Source organism: Otolemur garnettii, unplaced genomic scaffold (assembly GCF_000181295.1).
Source record: "Otolemur garnettii isolate 467f Iridium unplaced genomic scaffold, OtoGar3 scaffold00025, whole genome shotgun sequence".
Taxonomy (NCBI): Eukaryota; Metazoa; Chordata; class Mammalia; order Primates; family Galagidae; genus Otolemur; species Otolemur garnettii.
Window position 1 is genome coordinate 18,736,614 of NW_003852420.1, and position 4,127 is coordinate 18,740,740.

Here is a 4,127-nt window from a genome sequence, read left to right on the forward strand (position 1 = left end):
TTTAAAAAAACAAAAAACAAACCCCCCCCCCAAGCCAAAAACAATCATCTGTCATAAAAATTCAGAGTAAGCCAGATGTAGAGGCTCATGCCTGAAGTCTCAGCTACTCAGGAGGCTGAGGCAGGAGGATTGCTTGAACCCAGAAGTTCCAGTCTCTAATCCAGTCTGGGCAAAAGAGCAAGACCCCATCTCTTAAAAAAAGACAAAAAGTGTTCAGAGTAGATAAAAGAGTTGTTTTTCTAAGAAAATAAACTACTAAGGCTTTAATTATTATTAAAAATAGGCAAGGCAATGTTTTTCATAGCATATAAAGCAAGATTTGCCTGGTATCTTTTTGTTTCTTTGAATAAAAATTACTAAGCTGCAGCATGTGCGTACATTCAAAATACAGAATAAAAAGCACAGTTGTCACTAACTTTGTGGAACTCTATGATTGACGTCCCTAAGCTAATTGCGTTGGGGGAATGCTTTTTGCAGCCAGCAGACTACAGACATTCACACTGAGCCATCCTTAAAAAGCCAGGCTCCGGCTTGCACTGGTTCTGGATGCTTCTCGGGTATGAGCTGGGGCTGTAATTGTGTAATTCCATTCCTCCTTTTGAGGTGTTATAAGTGGAGCTACAATATCACCATCCTAGTGAGAAGAGAGAGAAAAACAGGAAACAGAGAAAAGCCAGTTTTCATCATTTTACTTCTGACTCAAAGTCTCAGGTATACACATTCTTGTCTTGCATATAGAATGCCTCTAGGTATACTCACTCTTGGGAAACTCCAAATTACATATGCCCTGTGCTTGGGTCAAATTGGAAACACCACTGTCTTAAGCAGGTCAGAGCCTTCATCAAAAAAACCACTGGATCTCTTCTTTTCAAAGATGATCAGGAGCAGCACTCTACTGCCTAGTTCAATGACCTCCTCCACACACCTTCATGGAAAACTCTGTCCTATTTTCCCAGAAGAAAGATGGACTGCACTCAACCCTGGCTCCTCTCTGCAATAAATGGCCCAGGTCTATAAGATGGCAAAGAAAAGGGGAAAGAACAATATGTACCTCCAGAACTTGAATTTTTTTCTGCAATCAAAGCTATAACTTTGGCCCCATATGCATATGCTCCAGCCAAATAAGCTTCTCCACACAAAATGAGGGAGAGACTAAAAAAGAGGTCACAATATGATAGTGATTTTTCAACTGTTATGCCGTAAGAGGATATGGTGTGCCAGAAAAAGTTTTAAAGATCATTAATTAAGGCTCAGTGCCTATAGCTCAATGGTTAGGGTGCCAGCTATATACAAGAAGGCAGGTGGGTTTAAACTTGGAGTGGGCCTGCTAAACAACGATGACAACTAAACAACAACAACAACAAATTGCCAGGCACTGTGTTGGCAGGTGTCTGTAGTCCCAGCTACTTGGGAGGCTGAGGCAAGAGAATCGCTTAAGCCCAAGAGTTTGAGGTTGCTGTGAGCTGTGACACCACAGTACTCTACTGAGGGTGACAGTGAGACTCTGTCTCAAAAAAAAAAAAAAAAGAAAGATTAAATTATTTTTGAAAGAAGTTCAAAGCACAGTAAATAAATTTTTTTTTCTTAGATCAACATAATTTAAGTGTGACACAGAAGTTCAACTATAGTTTCAAGTGTGCTGTGAGATAAAAAAGGTTGAAAAACACTGCCGTATGACCTTTGAAAGCAGAGAATGTAAAAGCAAGGCTCTCTAACACGTGACTCTATGCTAAACCACTCTTGAACTTGCAGATAGATTCTCTTTGATAATAGAAAGATATAAGGTCTTTGAGAGCCTTTATTATACTAGGAACGCAATGTTGGTGGTAGGATATTGTACTCTTCATTTGCCTATATCCTCTCAGACCTGTTCTTTTTTTTTTTTTTTTTTGAGACAGAGCCTCAAGCTGCCCCCCTGGGCAGAGTGCCATGGCATTACAGCTCACAGCAACCTCCAACTCCTGGGCTCAAGCGAGTCTCCTGCCTCCGCCTCCCAAGTAGCTGGGACCACAGGCACCCGCCACAACGCCCGGCCATTTTTTGGTTGCAGCCGTCATTGTTGTTTGGTGGGTCCGGGCTGGGGATTCGAACCCGCCACCTTAGGTGTATGTGGCTGGCGCCTTAGCCGGTTGAGCTATAGGCGCCGAGCCCTCAGACCTGTTCTTTACTCTTCTTCTGCTCTGTTCTGTTTCACAGGAGCTGCTCCTATAAACTGCATTTCCCAGCTCCCATTCCTATTGGCTTCCAGTTAGGTTTGGCCAATGGGAGCTGAGAGAAGGACAGAGACCAGGTTATATCCCTCCCTATGCTCTCTGGCGTGGACAGCAGTGGCCACAACTCTTCAATGGTTCTAGCTTCTACAGATGGCCCCAACTCCCAGACTACCATCTATCTCCTCCCCTAGAGGTGGTGGCAGCTTTCTGCCATTGTCTCACTGTCCTCTATGCCAAAACTTTTATATCTCACTCTCCATGTTAAATTTCTTCTGAATTATGCTGGATCTAACTTAAAAGCAGCCATTTGGCTAGGTGGCCATAGCACAGTGGTTATGGTGCCAGCTACATACACCGAAGTTGACAGGTTCAAACCCAGCCCTGGCCAGCTAAAACAACAATGACAACTGTAACAAAAAACAACCAGGCATTGTGGTGGGTGCCTGTAGTCCCAGATACTTGGGAGGCTGAGGCAAGAGAATCACTTAAGCCCAAGAGTTTGAGGTTGCTGTGAGCTGTGATGCCACAGTACTCTACCAAGGGTGACATAGTAGGACTGTCTCAAAAAATAAAAATAAATAAAAGCAGCCATTCAATTGCCATGATACTCAGAAGACCTGTCTATCTCAAAGTCAGCAGTATTTCACTTCAAACTCATCTCTATTTCTACCCATTCTAATTTCAACTTTTGTGGGTTTTTTGGGGGGGGGTGGGAAAACAAGAGTCTCACTCTGTCACTTTGGGTAGAGTTCTGTGGCATCATAGCTTGCAGCAACCTCAACTTCTTCTTTTTTTTTTTTTTGAGACAGAATCTGAATATGCTGCCTGTGGTAGAGTGCTGTGGCGTCACAGCTCACAGCAACCTCAAACTATTGGGCTTAAGCGATTCCCTTACCTCAGCCTCCCAAGTAGCTGGGACTACAGACGCTCGTCACAGCGCCTGGCTTTTTTTTGTTGTAGTTGTCATTGTTGTTTAGCAGGCCCGGGGTGGGTTCAAACCTGCCAGCACCGGTGGGTGTATGTGGCTGGTGCCCTAACCACTGAGCTATGGGTGCCACGTGGAACAACCTCAAACTCTGGGGCTCAAGTGATTCTCTTGCCTCAGCCTCCTGAGTAGGTAGGACTACAGGTACCTGGCACAACACTGGCTAGTTTTTCTATTTTTTTTGTACAGACAGGGTCTCATTCTTGCTCAGGCTAGTCTTGAACTCTTGAGCTCAGGCTATCCACCTGCCTCGGCCTCCTAAAGTGTTAATATTATAGGCATGAGCCACTGTGCCTATAATGTTCTATATTTATTTAACTCCAGTAAATTGTATATATATAAACAAATATGTCACTTTCCTGCTTAAAATCCTTCAATGGCTTTCACAGCTCTTGGCTCATAGGACTCTGCATAAAGCCCCAGAGCCCTCACATTCCACGCTCCTTCCTGAAATGCACTACGTTCTCTCTCATCTTCTGACCTACCCCTATGATGCCTCTGCCTCAGCAACTTCCCAATACCACTACTCTGCTGCCAGTCTTTTAGATAGTCAATTCCTGCTCATTCAACCTTCAGGTCTTAGCTCATAAACCTTTCTTTAAGCAAGCCTTTCCTGACAAAATAAGACTGATTAAATCTTCCATTTTTGCTCCTCTAAGACTGTGTACCAACTCCCCAGGGCCTGGCAAAAATACTCATTGAGGCACTCAATGAATGAATGTACTAGACTTAAGTCATCACTACATGGCAGAACTGTCTGTTTCCAGCCTCTCCACATTCCAATCTACCTGCTGCTAGAGTTTTCAGTGATTTGGTTTCCTCTAGTGTTATGGTACCTAAGACAGACAGACAGTCAACCCTCCAAATCCCTGGGTTCCATATCAGTGGATTCAACCACCTATAGATTGAAAATAAAAAGGATATGGCTC

The 4,127-nt window shown here is 43.7% G+C and overlaps 1 protein-coding gene across 1 annotated transcript in view; it reads right to left on the bottom strand.

Annotated features, from left to right (window-relative positions):
- Positions 1-288: 288 nt before the first annotated feature.
- Positions 289-4,127, bottom strand: part of SAMHD1 (SAM and HD domain containing deoxynucleoside triphosphate triphosphohydrolase 1) — a 59,910-nt gene continuing 56,071 nt past the window's right edge. The window contains exon 14 of the mRNA XM_023512263.1: positions 289-634. Within this exon, the coding sequence (XP_023368031.1) occupies positions 512-634 (123 nt within the window). The 3' untranslated portion in view covers positions 289-511. The remainder of the gene's footprint in view (positions 635-4,127) is intronic.